This window comes from Saccopteryx leptura, chromosome 13, assembly GCF_036850995.1.
Source record: "Saccopteryx leptura isolate mSacLep1 chromosome 13, mSacLep1_pri_phased_curated, whole genome shotgun sequence".
NCBI classification, from domain to species: Eukaryota; Metazoa; Chordata; class Mammalia; order Chiroptera; family Emballonuridae; genus Saccopteryx; species Saccopteryx leptura.
Genome location: NC_089515.1, coordinates 43,281,867 through 43,303,507, shown reverse-complemented (window position 1 = coordinate 43,303,507; position 21,641 = coordinate 43,281,867). Strand labels below are relative to the sequence as shown.

The following is a 21,641-nucleotide window of genomic DNA, read 5'->3' as shown; positions in this document are numbered from 1 at the left end:
TTAGGGAAACTGGGTCCCAGGGACAGCTTGATGGGCTCCAAGTGATAGCAGGTCGGTGTGGAGCTGAGGCTGGACCCAGGGCTCCTGACCATTGTCCCACTCTTTACCTCACTGTGGGACTTGCCTGCACACTGTGTAGGGCTCTGAGGCGCAGCTGGGCCTCTGGAGGGCAGGGCCTGGCCTTCAGCCTGTCCTCTCACAGGGCCAGCACAGGCCCAACCTTCCTTGGAACTGGGGCCTGGCCCCTCCCTTGGTGAAGACCCAGAAGTCAAGGCCCTTCTGAAAGCAGGTACAGAGCAAATGGGACATGGGAGGAGCAGAGGGAATGCCAGCAGCCCTGAAGTCATGGGTGGCCACTTTCCAAATGCTTAAGGATCTGCACTAAAGGAGCAGGGGGCCACAGAAAGGAGTGGGCATCGGGGGCCTCAACTCACATTGGCTCTGTCCTGGAGGACATCACTTCTGGTGCCCTGTGGGGTGCATACTTATAAGGTGTGCATACCTCATGCACTCTGGGGTCAAGCATGACATCCCCACTGATATGTCAGAATCACTGGGGTGGGGATCTGTAGCTGGTACGTGCCCCTTTATTGTGGTAGATTCTACGTACTGGTCAGCTACATCACATAATAACTTAAAATCACCCATGGGAGCTATATGAATACCACAGCCATCGGCATGTGCTGTGAACCAGATTTAGCTCTTTCCCTGAAAAGCCTGCTTTGAATGTTTACCAGTATACCTAGAAACCCTGCTCTTCCATCCTCTGCTCCTTTGAGACTCTCATCCAGGTGGGTCCTCTTCATCTTCCTCACACCCTCACCCACCAGCCTCTCCTGTCTTATTCTCTGCAGACTATGGTGCTGGCTCACAGCTTCCCCACCAAATTCTTCCACCATCCAAGGGGCCACAGTCTCCTAGCAGGCCCACCATCCTGGACTCCCTGGCATACCTGCCTGACTTTGCTTTTTCCTAAGTCACCAGGTAAACGTCAAAGAGGTCTGGAAAGTCATGGTGGGCCCAGTTACAGCAGACTTCTATGCACTCTGGGCTTGACCAGCCCCTGCCTTTCCCTATGCACAGGGCCTGTTTCCTCCAACTGCACTTGGACTGCCCTGAGTTTGTGACTCAGTCTCCCAGTGTAGTGTGGTTCCTGCCTATTTCCTAGAAGTTATCGTCATGATGTTTTGGCCTTCATTTTCTGGATGAGGTCTTGTGAGTCCTTTTCTTGGGACCCTATAATGATTCAGCAGCAGGTAGTCACTGCCTATGGGTCTGGAAAAGCTGAGGAGGGATCCCCTTCAGCAAGTACCTGCCAAGTGTCCAAGAGCAAGCAGAGACTGCTACCCTGTGGCCACGCATGGTAAAGCCCCAGGCTGGTGTTTCTATTGCTCAGACTATCCAGGGTAGAAAAACAGTTCCAGGAGCTTCTCTGGCTCAGCCAGCCTCCAATCCCCAAACCAGGTGAAAAAGGAGTCATCAGCACCCTGAGTGTTCGGATTTGAATCCAGATTTCCGCCTCTGGCCCCGTAACAGTGATGTCCTGACGGTCTCAGCCACCCGTTTTCTTTTTGTGATCTGTTCCCCACTGTCCCCTCTCCTAACACTGTGAAATTGGGAATGAGAAAACAAATAGCTATCTCCAGTGAGGTCTGAGTTCCCATTTTTACTCTGCTACTAGCTGGCTGAGTTACCCTGGGAAGTCATGGCCTCCCCCCTTAGGGTCAGTTTCCTTCTCTGTGTAAAATAGGATTAACCCCTATGCTGCATAGTTATCACGAGTATTCTGTGCAGTTGTGTTCTCAGCCTATATGTTCACAGTTGTAGCTCTCCAAATGTTTAAAACCAAGACAAAACTTTGTGAGATACCAGGTTTTCCAAAGTGGAAATGTACCCCAGATGGTGAGCAAGGCCATCCGCTGGAGTATGGGAAGACAATATTAGACCCTCTGATTATATTCATTTTTAAATCTCATCCACTGGCCAGGGCAAAACAGGTTTTTTAAATCAAAGATGACATACCTTTACTATGCATGATGCACTCTTACATCTTCTATACTTTTCTTAATCTAGTCTCTTGTGTGTGTGTGTGTGTGTGTGTGTGTGTGTGTGTGTGTGTGTGTGTGTGACAGAGGTAGAGAGAAAGACAGAGAGAGGGACAGATAGGAAGGGAGAGAGATGAGAAGCATCAATTCTTCATTGCTGCACCTTAGTTCATTGATTGCTTTCTCATATGTGCCTTGATGGGGGGGGGGGTGCTGCTACAGCAGACCGAGTGACCCCTTGCTCAAATCAGCAACATTTGGGCTCAAGCCAGCGACCATGGGGTCATGTCTATGATCCCACACTCAAGCCAGGGATCCCGCGCTGAAGCCGGCAACCTTGGGATTTCAAACCTGGGTCCTCTGCGTCCCAGTCCAAAGCTCTATCTACTGCGCCACTGCCTGGTCAGGCTATTTCTTTACAAAGATTTTTTTTTTAAATTTTTTTTTTTTTATTTTAGAGAAAGGAGAGAGAGAGAGAGAGAGAAATGGGGGTGGGGGCTGAGTGGGAAGCATCAACTCTCTCGGCATTCTAGGCGGACGCTTTATCTACTGCACCACCACAGGTCAGGCTTTAGTCTCTTTTTTGGGAGATGATTAGTTGAATTTTTGGCTGACAGAAACTTAGCTCTGGCCAGTGAGTGGCGCAGTGGATCCAATGTGGTCCCGGAGCACAGAGGTGGCTGGCTAGGCACCGATGTCTTGGGTTCCAGCATTGATCAGGGCACGTATGAGAAGCAATCACTGGATGCACAACTAAGTGGAACAGCGAGTTAATGCCTCTCTTTCTCTCTCAAAAATCAATGAGGGAAAAAATTGACTTAATATCCAAAACTATTTGCTTCTATTGAAAATTAACAGCAGGTATGAAAGAAAGCGAACAGAAGGTGAAAGCTTCAGTATTCTGACAACAAATAAAATTAAAAGGCAAAAAAGAAAAATTAAAAGGCCATAAACGTGACTGGAGTGCTTTTAGAATAATCTGGAGGTGGGGTATATACCATTGAATATCTGTCACATTAACAGGTTGTGACTTGATTTTTTAAAAACAAACCTCAATTTCACTGAAAAAATTTTAAGCCACAGAACCCGAGAAGTAATCGGGTTTAGTCAAAAAACAAAGCAGAAACGGAGAATCGCGCCCACAACGACGTCGACGGGAACCTTAACTTGCGCCTCCGGGAGCCGGTTTCCCACGACCCCGCCCCTCGGGGTAATAGGCGGGATTGGCGTGGCCTCCCCGCCTGTCCCCGCCCACCCTCCTCCGCGGCAGCGTGGCGTCAGTAGGGGGCGCTCAGCGTGCGCCGGCGCCCTGCCGGGAGAGAGCCCTCGGTCCTTCGTGAGCTCATCGCCGTGCGTCGCAGTCGTGCAGCACTTACGTCAGAGGTGCGCCCAGGCTGTGCAACGGGGCTGTGAGGCGGTGAGTCAGTGTTCATTGCCGGTGGGGGTGGCTGTTTTCGGGGTCTTTGATAGCCAGGGAGGGAGGAGCGGGTGAGCCAGGGTGGATCCGAGGCTGCCTCCAGGCAGGCCTGCCTAGGGTTGCTCCAGGCCGTGGGCCCGAGGTGGCTCGACTCCGTTTACCTTGCTGCCTCTTGGGGTACATCCTGAGAATATTCTGTGCAGCCTCGAGACGAGGGCTGGTGTTTCTACGGGAGTGGCCTCTGTCCCCGTAAACGGCAGGGCCGTCCTAACCGAACTTTTCCAGAGAAGGGCCACCCATCAACAGACAGGTACAAGAACAGCCTGGGTTCTCTTGACGTCAAGTACCATGTGGTATCGTGGGTCATTCCTGCCTGAGCACTCTGATAGAGGCACTTGTGGTGTCTTTTGGAGATGCAGAGGAGAGAGCAGTGAATTCCGCCTGGGAAATTGTGGGGAAATTCCCGACATAGAGAAGAGGGCAAAAGAGGACTTGGGGTCCTCTTATCTCTGAAATTACTTGTTTTTAGAGACTGGTGCGGAAAGTGCTGTTGCTTGGTAGTCAGTACGTAGCTTGTATCCACCTACTGTCACACTGACTTGGGGGAAGCTTCCTTCACCTCTCTTAAGCCTCACTTAGGAAGGAAGAGGGGATAAGAACACCTACTGAATGGGAGTATTAGGGTTCAGTGAGCTAATACAAGTGTGTAGGACTTAAAACCGGGCCCAACTCAGTACATCCTCTTTGATGGAAGCACACCTTTGTCTTGAGGAGACTGGCTTCATAGACGTTGGCTTTCCTGCAAGCCCTCCTACTCTTCCTTGTTTCTTTCTCTTGCTATATGTGAGTCGGGGATTGGGAAGGGAGAGGGCTGGTGCTTAAGCAAAACTGGCTTGAGCTCTTTCCTCTCCTTCCTACCCTCAGCAGGACTGTGTCCTGTGTCACAGGTGAATTGAGCACTACCAGCTTGATTGATGTCTTCACAGGCAAGGATTATTTAGAAACTGTTTGGAGTGTTGTTGTTTTCTTCATTTGTTTGTTATTCCTGGAAAAACCTTCACAGTAGCCTCTTGGTGTTTGCAAATTTAAAGCAAGTAACCTAAATCTGGATGCCTTCACTCTGGAGTCCCTTTTGCTCATGAACAGAATTGAGGGGGCCATGAACATGGATGAGAAGAAAAATTGCATCCTTATGTTCTCTGACCTCTAGCTGAAATTTAGTATTTTCTACAATTATAAGTTTAGGTGACATGTCACAGTGCGACTTTGTCACTAGTAGAAATCACAAGTATTTTTATATCTTAGGATATTGTGTAAGTGTATCACAACTTTGAAATTATGATAGTTACTGGGCTTGCCAATAGATGTTATTATATAATGTATTACTTAGAAAAAACACGTTATATTGTCACAAGATTACTTTTTGTATTTTGATAAAATTTTATTATAGTTGATCCTTATTATTTTCAGATTCTGTATTTGCAAACTCACGTATGTGCTAAAATTTATTGTTAGCCCCAAATCAGTATTTATAGTGCTTTTATGGTCTTTTGAGGACATCTTTGAGGTGGTGAGAAATTCAGGTCATCTGATGCCCATATGATGGAGGTGAACAAGGAGACACTCTGCTTTCTGATGTCAACGCATACTGTAAACAAGTGTCCTTTTTCGGTCTATGTAGTGCCATGATTTTTGTATATTTGTGCTTTTTGTTGATGGTTTCACTGTTTAAAATAGTCCCCAAGCACAGTGCTGAAGTGCTGTCTTAGTGTTCCTAAGAGCTGAAAGGCTGTGCTGTGCTCTACAGAGAACATACATGTGTTAGGTAAGCTTCATTTAGGCATATAGAGTGCTGCTGGCCAGGAGTTGGATATTAATGAATTACCAATGTATAGTAAGGAAGATGTCTTTAAATGGAATCACATAAAATTATATATTGATTGGTTGACAAAAATGTTGTTACTAGAAGCTTGCAAATCTTAAGCGAGTATTTCCCTCTGGGAGCAATGGAAAATTAAACGGGCCTGTGGTTTTATCTCTCTGAAGAGCAGTAAGGGGCAGAGACTGGCCCTTTTCTGTAGTCAGACTTGGGGAGAAGAAAACATTGGATGGGGTAGGTGTTAGTTGAGTTTCTGGGCTCCAAGGGACTTGTGAAGGGAGTTCCTGGGACTGACCCATAGAAAAGTATCAGGGCACCTCTGGCAACGGGTTGCCTTATTTTCTTGGTCAAGGGGAAACTCCTGTAGCCCCCTCTGTCCTGATGACATCCCCTTACTGAAACCATGGTGTTGTTTCCACAGAGTTGTCTGGCCTTTAGCCCTTCATCCTTGGCTAAGGAAATGACCAACCAGGTAAGGCCATGGTGAGGCAAGGAACCCTAGTTGGTCTCTTTGGCAGGTTGTCTGGGTGTGGTCAGAAAACTAGCATCCAGTTCCGGTTCTGCTCCTGAAGCATGGGGTGAGGTTTCACCAATAAAACACACAACACTAAGAGGAGGATTATGTCGTCTGAAAATTTCACCAGTTTATAGAGGACTTGAGAAAGCTTAAAAGAATTTATACACAAACACAAAAAAGAAACAAAGATCAGAAAAGGAAAACATATCTTTGTAATAAGATTAGGGACAAAGTTAGCAGGTTATTCTGTAGGCTGTGCAGTTTTATACAACTATAAAAATTAACCTGTAAAGTAGACTCTTAGCTTCCTGGTGGCCAGAGCAGGAAAAACCTCATTTATTAGTTTTTTTGGGGGGAGTGGTGGTGGAGAAACTAGTTTCTTTAAAACTAGTTTTTTCTAGTATGACTTTGCAAATCCTGCATGAATAGGAATCCAGGAGCTTGTAGGAGATCAGGGCGACATAGCGAAAGTAGCTAACACTATGGTGACTGTCTATTGGGGCTGGGTGGTGAGGTGGTGAGGTGGATGCCAGCAGGTGTTTTAGGAAGGAGATATGATATATCTGAAATCTGACCATTGGTTTACTGTGGCTTCTTTTCTTTTTTAGTACAGTATTCTCTTCAAACAAGAGCAAGGTAAGCAGTTTGGCTATTCAAACAAATTTGCCTTTGAAAACAGTATTGTCTCTGGATTCTTTAAGATTTTTGTTATGCCGACCAGACATGCAATTCCCAAGTATGCTCATTTTGCAGAAAAATTGGCAGAGGCAGCTGAAGACAAATACATGTAAAAACAAACAACCAACCAACAATGACAGGAAAACCAAAGGAGTCAAATAATAGGCCGGAGAACTCGAGGCTGAGGAAAGCTTTCTCATCTGAGAAAGACATAACCGTGAAAAAAGGAAATGCTTTGAGCCTCAGAATCCTGTTAATGTCAGCTCATCAAGGGCGATGAACTTGAGCCTGGCCCTGAACCCAGAACTTTTGCTTCAGGGGTCTTTACTTGGCTCCTCCACTTAAGGGATGCCCACAGGGGACCTTTGACTCTTAATGACAATGGAAGATGTATCAGTGAAGTGAATTTCTGTCAAGGTCTCAGACTGTGGGGACTTCTGGGGACTGAGCAGCAGTAGCAGCGGGCTTCATACCTGAAAAGGAGCATGTGCATGGACTGTCCACATGTATTTCATTTCTTTGCCACAACCTGGACGAGTTAGGAAAAACTTAGGGGGACATGTGGAATGCCTGATAATAAAAACTGTAATACTCCAAGCGGGTAACATTTAGATGGTCTGAAGTTCAAGCTAAAGCATTCTTCCATGTTAGCTAGAATGGGCAACTAGGAGCCAACCAGGTGTCCAGTCAACTGCCTCGTATGCAGCCAGTGCCATCCAGGTGGCAGGTTAACAGACTCAGGTCGGGTGGCAATTGAAATTGAAGTTATGATGCTGTGTGTAATTCACAGTTGTTTAAGTTCAGTGCCCTTATATTCATGTCTTGGAAAGGTGTTCCTAGAGAATTGCAGCCAGGTGTGAAGAAAGCCTCTGTGCACACTTGTGACACTTCTACACCTGAGCCAGGTTAGCAGACCCAACAGTGTGGCCCACCAGAATGGCAACCTGCACAATCAGAGTTTAGGGTGGACTTTAGTTAATAGAGAGAGTGGGTTTGAATCCCAATTTTACCACATCTTAGCTTTTGAATTCAGGTGAGCTACTAGGCTTTTCTAATTCTCTGATTCCTTGTCTGTAAAAGAAGAGTGATGCTAACCATTCCTACTGCATAGGGTTGTGGTGGTGATGAATTGACGTAATATTTAGAAAAGGATTAATGTAATAACTGGCCTGTGTAACATAACACACATTTGTGGTGAAAGGCAGCTTGTGTGGAGGCCGCATCAGGTATTTGTTTCAGACCTCTGCTCCCTACAGTGAACTGCCTACTGGTTTCCAGAGATCGCTAAGAGATAACTCTTACTCAAGTTTAGGTCTCTTTTGGGTGGTAGGGGGAGGGCTTCCTGCTGGTTTCACTCATTTCTGTCAAATGGTAGTAGCCATTCCAGATGGGTTCATACTAGACAACATGTCAGGTGGAATGGACATTGGACTATTCCAGGACCACCTTCCCATCTGGTAAGCCTATGCTTTGGGCAGGTAGATTCTTCAGAACCTCCAGTTCTCATATAGAGTTCCACAGTTGTAAGAGAAAAAAAAAGCTTTCTGGGAAAGCACTTTACAAAACAGAGAAGCAGATAGGGGTGGATTTGCCTACAGATTCTTGGAGCAGCATTTAGTTTCATTTTATTTAACACATTCAATTTAGAAGTTGCATGAAGCCTTTTTAAATATGTTTTCCATTCTAGCCCATGATGATGCCATTTGGTCAGTGGCCTGGGGGACAAACAAGAAAGAAAACTCTGAGACGGTGGTCACAGGGTCCCTGGATGACCTGGTGAAAGTCTGGAAATGGTGAGCACCCTTGCCCCTAACATATAGCCTTGGAAATTGGGGTTTGATGGTTTGCTTCTGGGCTCCCCAAGTTGCAGTCAGGATAATGCCGTTTTCTAGACAAGAAAGCAATGGCAGTGTGCTGGTGTGAAAAGGCAGCTCATTTCTCCCTTGTTTTCCTGGTATTTAGTGGTAAGGCCCAATAGTTTTTCACAAAAATGCCCATGGTTATCACTTGCCTGCCTTTGGTGTTCTCTGACTCCTCATGCCTCTCTGATTCTCCATTTCACAGATAATGCATGGTCACAGACTCAGATTATCAGGTGCCAGGTATAGTAGGTTGTGTGTGAAGAGATCTATTTCTTTGTCCCCCACTGAAGGCGAGATGACAGGCTGGACCTGCAGTGGAGTCTGGAGGGACATCAGCTGGGCGTGGTGTCAGTGGACATCAGCCACACCCTGCCCATTGCTGCATCCAGTTCTCTCGATGCTCACATTCGTCTCTGGGACTTGGAAAATGGCAAACAGATAAAGTCTATAGATGCAGGACCTGGTAAGAGTTTTACTTTCGGGAAGATGACAGGTTTGTAATCAGGTTGTCTAGAACTTGAGTGCATCCCCTCAGAGGCAGTGCTCCATGATTGTTACTGTTAGAGCTTTGTGAGAAGACACATGCCCAGTCCCTGTTCAGTTCACTGAATCACAGCTGTCAGGGTGTGTGGGCTGTAGATGTATTTGGAGGAAGCTACCCAGGCATGTACTCTCTGACTCCTGGGTTATTCTCTTTGCATGTGTTTTTACCCTGCTGACATGGCTCCATAGACAACTTGGGTCCCCATCCCATCCCACAGAGTCTGTTAATACTGTGCTCTATAGTAATAAAAGCAGGCATTGCTATTGACAAGTAAAGAGCAGCTGAATTCCCCTGAAGGTAAGACTCCCAGGATAAGTCTAGGTCTAATGAATGTAGGGAAATGGCACTTAACTTATGCCTGTCCTAGAAATACCCATGGACATTGTACTCTAGTACAAAAGATGAGGAAAATCCCAGATCCTGGAGAAAACACTGAGGACGAGCTTAGCCAGGCCAGAGCTCTTCTGCAAACTCTTGTTAAAGAAGGAAGGTGGGAGCACAGAGCCTCAACATCACATGGTTTGTGGCGTGTGAGGGTAAAGAAAGGCTCCGCCTGACCGGGCAGTGATGCAGTGGATAGAGCGTCGGACTGGGATGCGGAGGACCCAGGTTCGAGACCCCGAGGTTGCCGGCTTGAGCGTGGGCTCCTGGTTTGAGCAAAACTCACCAGCTTGGACCCAAGGTCTCTGGCTCGAGCAAGGGGTTGCTCGGTCTGCTGAAGGCCCATGGTCAAGGCACATATGAGAAAGTAATCAATGAACAATTAAGGTGTCGCAACGAAAAACTGATGATTGATGCTTCTCATCTCCCTCGTTCCTGTCTGTCTGTCTGTCTGTCCCTTCTCTCTGACTCTCTCTCTGTCTCTGTTAAAAAAAAAAAAAAGGCCCTGGCCGGTTGGCTCAGTGGTAGAGCGTCGGCCTGGCGTGCGGAGGTCCCGGGTTCGATTCCCGGCCAGGTCACACAGGAGAAGCGCCCATCTGCTTCTCCACCCCTCCCCCTCTCCTTCCTCTCTGTCTCTCTCTTCCCCTCCTGCAGCCGAGGCTCCATTGGAGCAAAGATGGCCTGGGCGCTGGGGGTGGCTCCTTGGCCTCTGCCTCAGGCGCTAGAGTGGCTCTGGTCTCGGCAGAGCGAAGCCCCGGAGGGGCAGAGCATCGCCTCCTAGTGGGCAGAGCATCGCCCCCAGGTGGGCGTGCCGGGTTGATCCCAGTCGGGCGCATGCGGGAGTCTGTCTGACTGTCTCTCCCCGTTTCCAGCTTCAGAAAAATACAAAAAAAAAAAAAAAAAAAAAAAAAAAAAAAAGGCTCCTTTTGAAACCACGAGGTGGAACTTAAGGATTAAAATAAATATTTACTATGCAAATATTAAAAAAATCTTATGTGCAAGGTTTAATCGAATAAAAATTCCTTCCAATTCTGAGCATTAGGATACTTGTGCTAAAAGTCCTAAACTTCAAGGAATAAAAATCAGGCTTTCTAATAACCATTATTCTCATAAACAGCTAATTGTAGTAAGACTAAAAACACATAGTCCTGTTAGAATAAATGTTATTGTCATGTGGGAATGAAGGTAGATATTTAAAACTACTTAATTAATAGCACTTCTTTGTTAATTGAGCATTTTTTGTTAATTTGCTATTTAAAATAAGCATTTCCTAAGGTATGTGATAGCACTAAATGAGTTTCTATTTTAAATGTGTGTTAACATTTGCAAGGGATTTTTACTTTATTTTTTTATTTTTTAATTAAATTGTGTTTACATAGATTCTGGGGTCACCCCAAATGCATCCCCTCTCCCTCCATTCCCCTCAACATCTCCCTTGCCCCCCTCCCTACAGCACCCTCCCCCCTTCCCTTCAGGTTTATCCCATCCTGTCATCCCCTTTCCCTCTGTCCTCTTTTCCTCTAGTCCCTTTGATCCCTCCTCTATCTCCATTCTGTTCCTCAGTTCTCATTGTTCCTTGGAGGGGTTGTTATTTTAAAACTCACTATGGAATATGGTGCTGACTCATCTGTGCTGGGAGCCCCCATCCACCGTGAGACAAGGCCTCTCTTTCAGTGTCTGATGGGCTGAGAAGGGCATGGCATCTTAGAGCCCCAGGACTGAGGAGAGGGATTTGGGAAGGAGCCTTTCTCTTCCTTCCCTCTGACCTGACCAGCACTGTTTCTGGGCAAGAGCAGGAGGGGCAAGACTGAGGGTGCTTCCCGTTTTAGGTTGTGTAACTTAAAACTAATTGATTTGTTGTGGGGTTTTTTGGGGGGTATTTTGGGTTTTGTTTTTTTTTTGTATTTTTCTGAAGTTGGAAACAGGGAGGCAGTCAGACAGACTCCTGCATGTGCCCAACTGAGATCCACCCGGCATGCCCACCAGGGGGCGATACTCTGCCCATCTGGGGTGTTGCTCCGCTGCAACCAGAGCCATTCTAGTGCCTGAGGCAGAGGCCACAGAGCCATCCTCAGCGCCCGGGCCAACTTTGCTCCAATGGAGCCTCGGCTGCGGGAGGGGAAGAGAGAGACAGAGAGGAAGGAGAGGGGGAGGGGTGGAGAAGCAGATGGGCGCTTCTCCTGTGTGCCCTGGCCGGGAATCGAACCCGGGACTCCTGCATGCCAGGCTGACACTCTACCACTGAGCCAGCCGGCCAGGGCCTGATTTGTTTTTTAACAGTGTCTCTTCCCAGTCTTTATTCCTGTAAATGTGTGAAATATACTTTGTCCCATTGTGGTTTTATGTAAGAGTATTTCTGGTACATTTTCATTTATTTACAATTTGATTGAGGTAAAATTTTACCTCCGTGATTACACTATGAAATTAAGTATGCAGTTCAGTGAGTTTTAGTAGATTTCTGTGGTTGTGTGCAACCATCACTCCCATTCAGTTTTAGTTCCCTTATGCCCATTTATAGTCCATCGATCTCAGCCTCAGGCAGCTGCTGATCTGCTTTCTGTCTCTATAGTGTTGCCTTCTTGAAAAATTTCACATAAATGGAATTGTATTGTCTTACATGTCTTCATTCTTTCTTAAACATGATGTGTATGAGGTTCCTCTGTGTGGTAGCATGCATGATCAATGGTTCTTTTTTATTGCTTAGTGCTATTCCCCTGTGAGGATGTACCACGTTTTGTTCATCAATTCACCAGTTGATGGGCATCAGATACTTCCAGTCTTTTACTCTTATGAGTAAAGCTGCTGTGAACATTCGTGTAAAAGTCATTACGCAGACCTGTGTTTTCATTTCTCTTGGGTGGCTACCTAGGAGTGGAATTGCCTGGTATTATGGAAAGTGTTTGCTTTCACTTAAGAAAATGTCAAACTGTTTTTCTAAGTAGCTAAAAGTTTTAAAAAATTAAAGTCATATCTTTTCTCACTGTATTTTTTTTCCTTCTTGTTTTCTCTTCAGTGGATGCCTGGACTTTGGCCTTTTCTCCTGATTCCCAGTATCTGGCCACAGGAACTCATGTGGGCAAAGTGAACATTTTTGGTGTGGAAAGTGGGAAAAAGGAATATTCTTTGGACACAAGAGGAAAATTCATTCTTAGTATTGCATATGTAAGGAAACATTGATCTCTTTTCTCTCTGTCCGATTCTCTCCATTCACTGTTATAATCATTGATGCAGGTTCCACGGGGCTTGTCAGGGAGCTACTGTTCTTCTGGTGGGGTTTGCCAGCCAGCCATAGAGACTGCAGCCTGCAGCACATCTGCTTGGGTTTGGTGGGGCTAGCTTGACATGGAATCTTACACCTTTTCCACGTTTCTGTGCACAGAGTCCTGATGGGAAGTATCTGGCCAGTGGAGCCATAGATGGAATCATCAATATTTTTGATATTGCAACTGGAAAACTGCTGCATACGCTGGAAGGTATGGCTCATTTGATTTTGTGCAAACTGGGCTATCAGATCACAGAGGAAGCATTATATTCTCACTCACATGCTACTAAATGGCAAGTGAGCATTAGATTTGCAAAATATCTATCTCAGCTATCTGGAGTGCCTGCCTCCAGGTTTTGGTTTTGTCACTGTAGCTATCACCTAGACTTATTAGTTTTCATACCTGTGATAAATGCTTGTTCATTTATTTGTGTGATACAGTGTCTCAGCTATGTAAGTATCTCATTTCTATCATGTTTGGTTCTAAAGAACTTTGGGATTAGAAAGCAACTCCTTGTTGATAATTGGAAGGTAGGCGAAAGTGGTACCCACCTGCACACTGGTGGCCTCTGGGTGAGAGGACTGGTCAGGTGGAGGGAGACAGCTGTATATTTATATATATTCCCAAGTGAATACAGTGCCTCCTCAGTTTATCCTGTACCTTAAGGATTTGGTAGGAAAATATTACTCTGTTTGATCAACCTTATGGTTGAGAAGCAACGTATATTTCCATGTTGGCCGTGTCTGTGGCAGAGAAGTTTTTATTAAGTGATATGTGCTGAGGTCCAACTGGTCAGGGAAGGGAACTGAGGAGAAATAGCTCTGCGAGGAGGGCCTGGGTTATATGGATGTTTCTAGAACATGAGGAGGAAGGGTCCAGTCTGTATACTCCCCTCTGACTAAAGCAGCTCATTGTTGTTAGAAGGGACATAGTCATTGGAAGCCCATATGAGGGGTTGGAAAACAGTGATCACCAGGTTAACAAGGGCCTTTGTGAATTTCAGGCCATGCTATGCCCATTCGCTCCTTGACCTTTTCCCCGGATTCTCAGCTCCTTGTCACTGCTTCAGATGATGGCTACATCAAGATCTATGATGTGTAAGTTGCCTGTTGAGATTTGAGGCTTCTTGCTTAACAATACTGCCTGTCTTGTCTCTTATTGTTATTATTAAAGACTTATGGTCAGGTCATATAAGACATTCTTTCCCCAGTCATTCCTCTCCCCCCCCCCCCCCCCCCGATCTTTGAGTGTAGAGTGTCCTGGAGGAAGACATGCATGGGTTACCTGCTGGGATCGGATCCTTGCTATTGTTTTTGCAAGGATCGTCCTGTCTCTGGTGAGCTCACTGATTTCAAATTCTTTGGGGTCAATAAGTAGCATAGAGATGAGGAGATGGAGCCAAGGGCTGTGGCTGGCCTGGAGTGAGGGCCAAATGTTTTCTAGGGGTGGGCTGCTCCAGCTGGCACTCCTCCGTCCCAGTCACTGCAGGTCAGGATGAGGTAGCCTTTTGCTCTTGGATTTTGACTCAGGTGTAGACATGAGTCAGTCCTTCTCTTCAGTCGGCAGCTCTCCTTTGAAGCCTGTGCAGGCTCTCGTCCTGGTGTTTTCCCGTCATCCTCAGTCCCGTGCCCGTTTCCCCCCAGGTCTTGCTCTAAGGTGTTAGATGTGTGTCCTGATGCTTTGACTTAGGACTGCAATCAGCTTGCCTCTGGTTCACGGCTTTGAACCTGGTGTCTAATCCACCAGGGGCATGTACCACAGTCAGGACCATCAGTGTGCACATCCTATCATGAGTTTAAACTTGGGCGTCTGCACACTGCTCTGCCTCACTATTTTTGGTAGACCTGGAATTAGAACTGCAGCTTCTGGAGAGCTGAACAAGGATATTCAGGCCCAGTGGGGTGGATGCCTCTCAGGCAGTGTTGCTCGTGGGGGCAGAGCCCATGTGACAGCAGCAGTCCCTAAGGGCCTGGCTCTCTTTATATAGTATTTCATTGCTGAGTTCATGCATGCTCCCTCCAGCCCATGAGTTGGCGGCATAGATTAGTATTCCCACATTGCAGATGGGGGACCCAGGCTGAGGTGGGATACTGAATGAAGGCTGAGGATTTTCCACTGAGGCTGCCTCCTCGTACCCACTTGGGTCTGTCCACAGGGGTGAAACTGCTGTATGTGACTTGATTTCACTTTTTTTTAGTGAAAAACAGATAGACAGGAAGTCAGGGACAGACAGGAAGGGAGAGAGATGAGAAGCATCAACTCATAGTTGTAGCACATTATTCATTGTTTGTTTTCTCATATGTGCCTTGACCAGGTGGCTCCAGCCAAACCAGTGACCCCTTGCTCAAGCTAGCGATCCCGCGCTCAGGGTGGTGAGCCTGCGCTCAAGCCAGCAACCTTGAGATTTCGAACTTAGGTCCTCAGCATCCCAGACTAGTGCCCTATCCACTGCCCCACTGCCTGGTCAAGCTGGTTTCATTTTTTTTTTTTTTTTTGACAGAGAGTCAGAGAGAGGGACAGATAGGGACAAACAGACAGGAAGGGAGAGAGATGAGAAGCATCAATTCTTCATTGCTGTACTTTAGTTGTTCATTGATTGGTTTCTCATATGTGCCTTGACTAGGGGGCTACAGCAGAGCAAGTGACCCCTTGCTCAAGCCAGCAACCTTGGGCTCAGGCCAGTGACCTTGGGCTTCAAGCTAGCAACCTTTGGGCTCAAGCCAGTGACCATGAGGTCATGTCTATGATCCCCTGCTCAAGCCAGTGACCCCTCACTCAAGCTGGTGAGCCCGCACTCAAGCCGGTGACCTTGGGGTTTTGAACCTGGGTCCTCCGCGTCCCAGCCTAACGCTCTATCTACTGTGCCACTGTCTGGTCAGGCCAGTTTTACTTTTTTTTTTTTTTTTTTAATATTTTTCTGAAGTTGGAAACGGGGAGGCAGTCAGACAGACTCCCGCATGCGCCCGACCGGGATCCACCCGGCATGCCCACCAGGGGGCAATGCTCTGCCCATCTGGGGCGTCGCTCTGTTGTAACCAGAGCCATTCTAGTGCCTGAGGCAGAGGCCACAGAGCCATCCTCAGCGCCTGGGCCAACTTTGCTCCAGTGGAGCCTTGGCTGCGGGAGGGGAAGAGAGAGAGAGAGAGAGGAAGGAGAGGGGGAGGGGTGGAGAATCAGATGGGCACGTCTCCTGTGTGCCCTGGCCAGGAATCGAACCCGGGACTCCTGCACACCAGGCCGACGCTCTACCACTGAGCCAACTGGCCAGGGCCAGTTTCACTTTTTTAAAAAGTGAAAATGGCTGTAGGGATTAAACCTGCATTGTTCTTGATCCCGTTTAAAATGGTCTATACCCTGGCCAGTAGCTCAGTTAGAGCATTATCTCAGTGCACCAAGTTTCCTGGTTCAATCCACAGGGCACATATAAGAGTCAACCAAATAAGTGGAACAGCAAATTAATGTTTCTCTCTCTCTTCCTGCCCCCTCCTTTCTTTTCTTTTTTTTACAGGGACAGAGAGAGAGTCAGAGAGAAGGATAGATAGGGACAGAGAGAGATGAGAAGCATCAATCATCAGTTTTCCGTTGCTAGACCTTAGTTGTTCATTAATTGCTTTCTCATATGTGCCTTGACCATGGGCCTTCAGCATACCGTGTAACCCCTTGCTCGAGCTAGCGACCTTAGGTCCAAGCTGGTGAGCTTTTGCGCAAACCAGATGAGCCCTTGCTCAAGCTGGCGACCTCGGGGTCTCGAACCTCCGCATCCCAGTCCAACACTCTATCCACTGCGCCACCACCTGGTCAGGCTAGCCCCTTCCTTTCTTCTCTCTAAAAATTAGTAAATAAATTTTTTTAAATTCAATTTAAAAATGGTTTATCGAGGCCATATGAGTTGTAGAGGACATCTGGAGGGAGGCACTGGCCCGTGTGGAACCTGCTGCTGTTTTCAGAGCCGGGTGCTGAGCCTGCAGAGTGTGGCTCTGTTTTGAGCTTCTAAGCTCTCCGCTTGTCACAGATCTTATTCTTGGCTCTTGGTGACATTAACACATTTTGGGTTAATGCCACTGTGAATCTTTCTGCAGTATGTGATGCTGCTTCCTCACTAAGGAGTGAGTTTTTGATATCCTAATGCTGTCCTTACAAAGATAGCAAATTTGGTCTAATTAAACAGGCAGGTTTAATAATGCACTTTCAGTAACTTATTCCAAAGCTAACAACATCTTTTTGTTTGGCACTTTCTCATTTCAGACAACACGCCAACTTAGCTGGCACGCTGAGTGGCCACGCGTCCTGGGTTCTGAATGTGGCATTTTGTCCCGATGACACTCACTTTGTTTCCAGGTACTTAGGATGCTTAGCATTTTCTAAAATGTATGATTGCCTAAAAATTTGAAGATGGTATAACCCTTTTTATGTTCAGGTAGCTGCTGTTCTTTGCAGTGTATTTTATTTTTAAGTTGTGAAGTTAGTTGCCCTTAGCTGGAACAAACATGGATTCTCTTGAACAGATCAACTTGTAGTTTTCTCTTATACATTTAGGATTCTACGTACAGTTAGTTAAGGGATGTGAGGCTCCTCATGAGATCACTTACTGTGAACATCAGGCAGGTCACAGTTTAGGGAGATGACTGCTCTGTAAACAGAAAGCCATCCAGCATTGCCAGCACTCTGACCACCGCCTGGGTGAACACAGGCACTGAGAGAGCCTCTGAACACAGGCAGAATGTAGGTGAGCAAGAGGGAATTTTTAGTCATATTCCCTTCAATTTCAGACCAGTCTGAAAACTGTTTTCTGATACTGCTATTCCCTTTTTTAAATAGTTCATCTGACAAAAGTGTAAAAGTCTGGGACGTTGGAACGAGGACTTGTGTTCACACCTTCTTTGATCACCAGGATCAGGTATGGTATCAGTGGCATTGAAATTCTTTGTCTCTGGCTTGCTCGCATTATCTGACCACTGTGCTAAAGTCTCTCCTTTACTTGCTACTTTAGTTGTCAGGACTGGTAGACCTGACTCTGCAGCTGTTGCAAAGATGTCCATCCAGCCTGTGTTCTGGCTACAGAGGCTGGGCAAGTGTAGGCCAGAAAACAAAGAGAGGATAGAGAGAGAGAAGGGCAGAGGGAGGTGTGAGAAGCATCAACATGTAGTTTTTTCTCATCTGTGCCTTGACTGGGCAAGCCCAGGGTTTTGAAATGGAGACCTCAGCGTCCCAGATGCTCCATCCACTGCGCCACCACAGGTCAGGCAGTTGCACAACCTTTAAATGCCTTTTTTGGAAACTACTCCAGCTGGTGCCTGGAGCCCTTGTCAGGGTGCAGCCTGGCCATGGCTGGCTTAGGAAGGACCTTCCTTTCCAGAAGCTTCTGCTGTCAAAGGGCATGAGAGAGAGAGAAGGAGAGAAAAGGACAGATAGGAAGTGAGAGAGATGAGAAACATCAGTTCTTTGTTGCAGCACCTTAGTTGTTCATTGATTGCTTTCCCATATGTGCCTTGACTGGTAGGCTCCAGTAGTGCAAGTGACCCCTTGCTCAAGTCAGCGACCCTGGACTCAAGCCACGGACCTTGGGCTTCAAGCCAGGGACCTTTGAGATCAAGCCAGTGACCGTGGGGTCATGTCTATGATTTCACACTCAAGCCAACGACCCTATGCTCAAGCCAGATGAACCCACACTTAAGCCAGATGAGCCTGCACTCAAGCCAGCAACCTCAGGGTTTTGAACTTAGGTCTTCAGCATCCCAGGTTGACACTCTATCCACTGTGCCACCACCTGGTCTGGCCTTTTTTTTTTTAATATACTTGAAATTCTTACATGTTTGGCTTTCATGATATAACTTTAGTTTGAGTATTTAAGTTAGGAAGAGGCTCTGTTCTCACAGGGGACTGTATTTTTACCTACGTAACTGTAATATGGTAAAGGTATTCTGCATAGAGCTTCTCAACCTTCAGTGTGCATAGGAGCACCCTAGGGACCTGGTAAAAATGCAAGTGTCATTCAGGAGGCCTGGGAGGGCCCTAAGAGCCTGCATTTCTTTTTCGTTTGTTTTAATTTTATTTATTTATTTATTTATTTATTTTCCGAAGTTAGAAGCCGGGAGGCAGTCAGACAGACTCCTGCATGCGTCCGAACTGGATCCACCTGACATGCCCACCAGGGGGTGATGCTCTGCCCATCTGGGATGTTGCTCCTTTGTAGCCAGAGCCATTCTAGCACCTGAGGCAGGGGCCATGGAGCCATCCTCAGCGCCCAGGCCAACTTTGCTCCAATTGAGCCTTGGCTGTGGGAGAGGAAGAGACAGAGAGGAAGGAGAGGGGGGGTGGAGAAGCAGATGGGTGCTTCTGTGTGCCATGGCCGGGAATCGAACCTGGGACTTTCCCACGCCAGGCTAATGTTCTACTGCTGAGTCAATTGGCCAGGGCCAGAGCCTGCATTTTTAACCAGCTCTGGGGCAGCAACTGGTGCTGCTCCCAACCACTTTTAAGTAGTGAAGGTCTTGGGGAACTAGGCAGTATAGAAAATAAGTGCCCTTGGCAGTGTAAAGTTGTTTTTAATACATCTTAAAAGGTTTTTATGGTGATCCCATAGATCCCTCTGTGGGAAGCAGTTAACCAAGTTATTTGTGCATTTTTTACATTTAACTTTAAACCCTTGCCAGTGAAGTTGAAGGGATATAATCTTGACATTCTACTCCCAGATACAAGTCCTGGATGGCTGTGTCTTGCATGTGGGGGTCAGAGTGTGGTGCTGTCTCAGGAAGATGTTTGAAGTGGAAGTGAGGCCATCACTTAGTCCTAGCCCAATCACAACAGTGAAGTCAGGGCTAGAACACCCTGCTTAGGGTTAGGATGACTTAGCTGATGAAACTCCAGCCACATCAGTTCTGTATGGGAAGGAGGGGTGAATCTGTTAATTCAGCACATTACAAATAAAATCAATGATTCATGATACCAAGCTGGCTACTGGGGACAGGCAGGCTCCATAGACCTCTGATAACAGAATGAGAAGTACTGACTGTAGGGGGGAGGCACAGGAATAAGGTGAGGAGCCCTGTGTGCAGTTGTCCCTGTAGGCAGTAGCCTCAGGGTGACAGTGGGCCCTTTGTCTTCTTGGAGACCTGAGAACCCTTGTGGGCTCCATCTTCATGGCATTAGGTCACTCCCTGAATTCTGAATCTTTTAAAGATTTGTAGATACCTTAATTCCTGTTTAGAAAAGTCATTTTATGGAGTTTGGAGGTGAGGGGAGTGATAATTAAAGATGCCTGGTTAAAAAAAAGGTCTTGGCTCTGGCCAGTTGGCTCAGCAGTAGAGTGTTGGCCCCACGTGTAGAAGTCCTGGGTTCGATTCCTGGCCAGGGCACACAGGAGACGTGCCCATCTGCTTCTCCACCCTTTCCCTTCTCCTTTCTCTTGATCTCTCTTCTCCTTCCGCAGCCAAGGCTCTACTGGAGCAAAGTTGGCCCCAGCACTGAGGATGGCTCCATGGCCTCTGCCTCAGGCACTAGAATGGCTCCAACTGCAGGGGATCAATGCCCCAGATGGGCAGAGCATCACCCCTTAGTGGCCTTGTTGGGTGGATCCCGGTCAGGCGCACACGGGAGTCTGCCTACCCCCCCCCCCCCCACTTCTCACTTTGGAAAAATACAAAAAAATAAATATATAAAATAAAGGTCTTATTGTCACTGGCTCAGAAAGCACAAGAACATCTTCATCTCAATGTTTTTCGAGATTCAATATGAGAATAGGGTAAGGATATCTATTCATGAAGAATAAAGGCATTAGCACAACCTTTTTTTCCCCTGTTTATTTACAGGTCTGGGGAGTAAAATACAACGGAAATGGCTCAAAAATTGTGTCTGTCGGAGATGATCAAGAAATTCACATCTATGACTGTCCAGTTTAAACATCAAAGTCTTCCGTGCTAATGCTGCTGAGAGAATGTACAGATTGAATAAACATTCCTTATCTTTTTAGCTTGTTTGAAAGAAATACAGCAGAAACTTAAATTTTGTAGATAACGCTATATCTTTCAATGTTTTATTGGAAATGCTGTTCATACTTTAACATAAAGTGTTCTTAATGCAAACACCTGAACTTTTGAACATGCTCCTTCTCTGTGTGCCCTGTTACTGTTACACAGTGAGAAGAGTTGGCATCGTTAAGTGAAAGCAAGTGAGCATCAGAGATGGAGATCCAGGTACCTACTGAACTTTCCAGCTTAGAAATATAGGCTCACCCTGGGGTCCCAGGGTCTTGGGTCATGCAGAAGCTGTGATAAGAAAGCTAATCTAGTCCAGAATAGGTTCCTGAAGGAAACAGGTGTTTGACTGGCTGGGGATGCTCTGCATTCTGTCCTATGTAGGCATCCATTTAATGTATTAACCCTTTGAGTAGTGAGTTTTTTGTTAACCCTTTGAGTGAGGATGTTCAGGAACGTTTGTACTACTTAAAGGGTTAATAATGGCCTGTGCCACACTCTGTGTTTTACCCTAGTAATTTCAGAGAAGTCTCTCTCACTGGTGGACTTTGCTCTATTAACAATGTTTATAGGCATCCTGGGTGGTTGGCTTAGTGGTAGGGTGTCCGCCCGGCGTGTGGAAGTCCCGGGTTTGATTCCTAGCCAGGACACACAGAAGGGCCCATCTGCTTCTCCACCCCTCCCCCCTCTCCTTTCTATCTCTCTCTTCTACTCCCACAGCCAAGGCTCCATTGAAGCAAAGTTGGCCAGGGCGCTGAAGATGGCTCCATGGCCTCTGCCTCAGGCTCTAGAATAGCTCCAGTTGCAACGGAGCATTGCCCCCTAGTAGGCTTGCCCGGTGGATCCCGGTCAGGCACATGCAGGAGTCTCTCTGCCTCCCTGTTTCTCACCTCAGAAAAATATAAAATAAACCCCAATGTTTATAGGCTCTTGCCTACACCTGCTGCTGACTGTAGCCCCACCCAATATCCCCAAATACCTATACCTGAGACTGGTCTGCACGTGAACAGGGAAATGTAAACAGCTGATACTCTGAGCTTGTTCTTATTGATCATATGCTTGTAAGCCAGGTCCTGTGCTCC

The 21,641-nt window shown here is 46.8% G+C and overlaps 1 protein-coding gene across 2 annotated transcripts; it reads left to right on the top strand.

Moving 5' to 3' along the window:
* The first annotated feature begins 3,365 nt into the window (after positions 1–3,365).
* Positions 3,366–20,554, top strand: SKIC8 (SKI8 subunit of superkiller complex). 2 transcript variants are annotated; one of them, XM_066354785.1, is made up of 11 exons: positions 3,366–3,462; positions 5,763–5,813; positions 6,467–6,494; positions 8,224–8,329; positions 8,689–8,861; positions 12,337–12,485; positions 12,703–12,796; positions 13,590–13,683; positions 16,832–16,924; positions 17,405–17,483; positions 20,395–20,554. In XM_066354785.1, exons 2-11 carry the CDS (start codon positions 5,802–5,804, stop codon positions 20,482–20,484), a joined length of 918 nt encoding a protein of 305 aa, XP_066210882.1. In that variant the 5' UTR covers positions 3,366–3,462; positions 5,763–5,801; the 3' UTR covers positions 20,485–20,554. The 2 variants fall into 2 exon arrangements, with proteins under 2 accessions (XP_066210882.1, XP_066210883.1); XM_066354786.1 differs by lacking the exon at positions 3,366–3,462 and adding an exon at positions 3,520–3,772.
* Positions 20,555–21,641: the final 1,087 nt, after the last annotated feature.